This window comes from Schizophyllum commune (assembly GCF_000143185.2).
Source record: "Schizophyllum commune H4-8 unplaced genomic scaffold SCHCOscaffold_6, whole genome shotgun sequence".
In the NCBI taxonomy this organism is placed as follows: domain Eukaryota; kingdom Fungi; phylum Basidiomycota; class Agaricomycetes; order Agaricales; family Schizophyllaceae; genus Schizophyllum; species Schizophyllum commune.
In genome coordinates this window covers 2,558,022-2,558,624 of record NW_026089543.1, presented here as the reverse complement: position 1 = coordinate 2,558,624, position 603 = coordinate 2,558,022, and the positions used below count along the sequence as shown (strand labels likewise).

The following is a 603-nucleotide window of genomic DNA, read 5'->3' as shown; positions in this document are numbered from 1 at the left end:
CCCAAGATTGAGCAGGATGGTTACCTCATCAGCGCCTGCCCGGATCAATAAGTGCCTACGCGCCCACTGGGAGACCGAAGTTCTTGTCCATGCACGGATCCACGGCTTCGACGAGGTGATGATCGACTGGAGTGCGGTGCCCGACCGGGTCAGGGCCTACAGAGGCTTGTTGACCGCTATCCTAACTGATCATGTACCCGATGCGGTGTCCTTGGACCAACTGCAGTCCGTTGCTCACCTCCGCACCAGCGGCCCCGCTTTGCAGTGCTTCTTTGTGAGGCAGTGCTTGTACGATCAGGCGACGCTGAGGTTGGAATACCTAGGGAAATTGGAGGAGTGGGCAAAAAAAGGACGCAAAGGGGACCCGCCTCGGGACTTGAAGACGTTGCCGCCCTTTTCTCCTGCGCCCATGGGATTGTGAGCATCCTTCATGTACCGGGCGTGTGCGGTGCTGACCTGCGTATTTCCAGGTACGGAGATCTGGAGGATGAGGGCAGGGTTCTGATCGAGCGGGTCATTGTGAATATGATTCCCCTGGAGGACATTCACAGGTTGCTCGTCGCCTTGCAGAGGGAGTACACATTTGACGAGCAATGGCTGCTT

General features: G+C 57.2%; 1 protein-coding gene across 1 annotated transcript; it reads left to right on the top strand.

Annotated features, from left to right (window-relative positions):
• Positions 1–16: 16 nt before the first annotated feature.
• On the top strand, positions 17–421 carry SCHCODRAFT_02701790 (uncharacterized protein; the record flags this gene model as incomplete). The annotated part of the gene is made up of 1 exon (XM_050346949.1): positions 17–421. One exon carries the CDS (start codon positions 17–19, stop codon positions 419–421), a length of 405 nt encoding a protein of 134 aa, XP_050200261.1.
• Between the last annotated feature and the right edge of the window lie 182 nt (positions 422–603).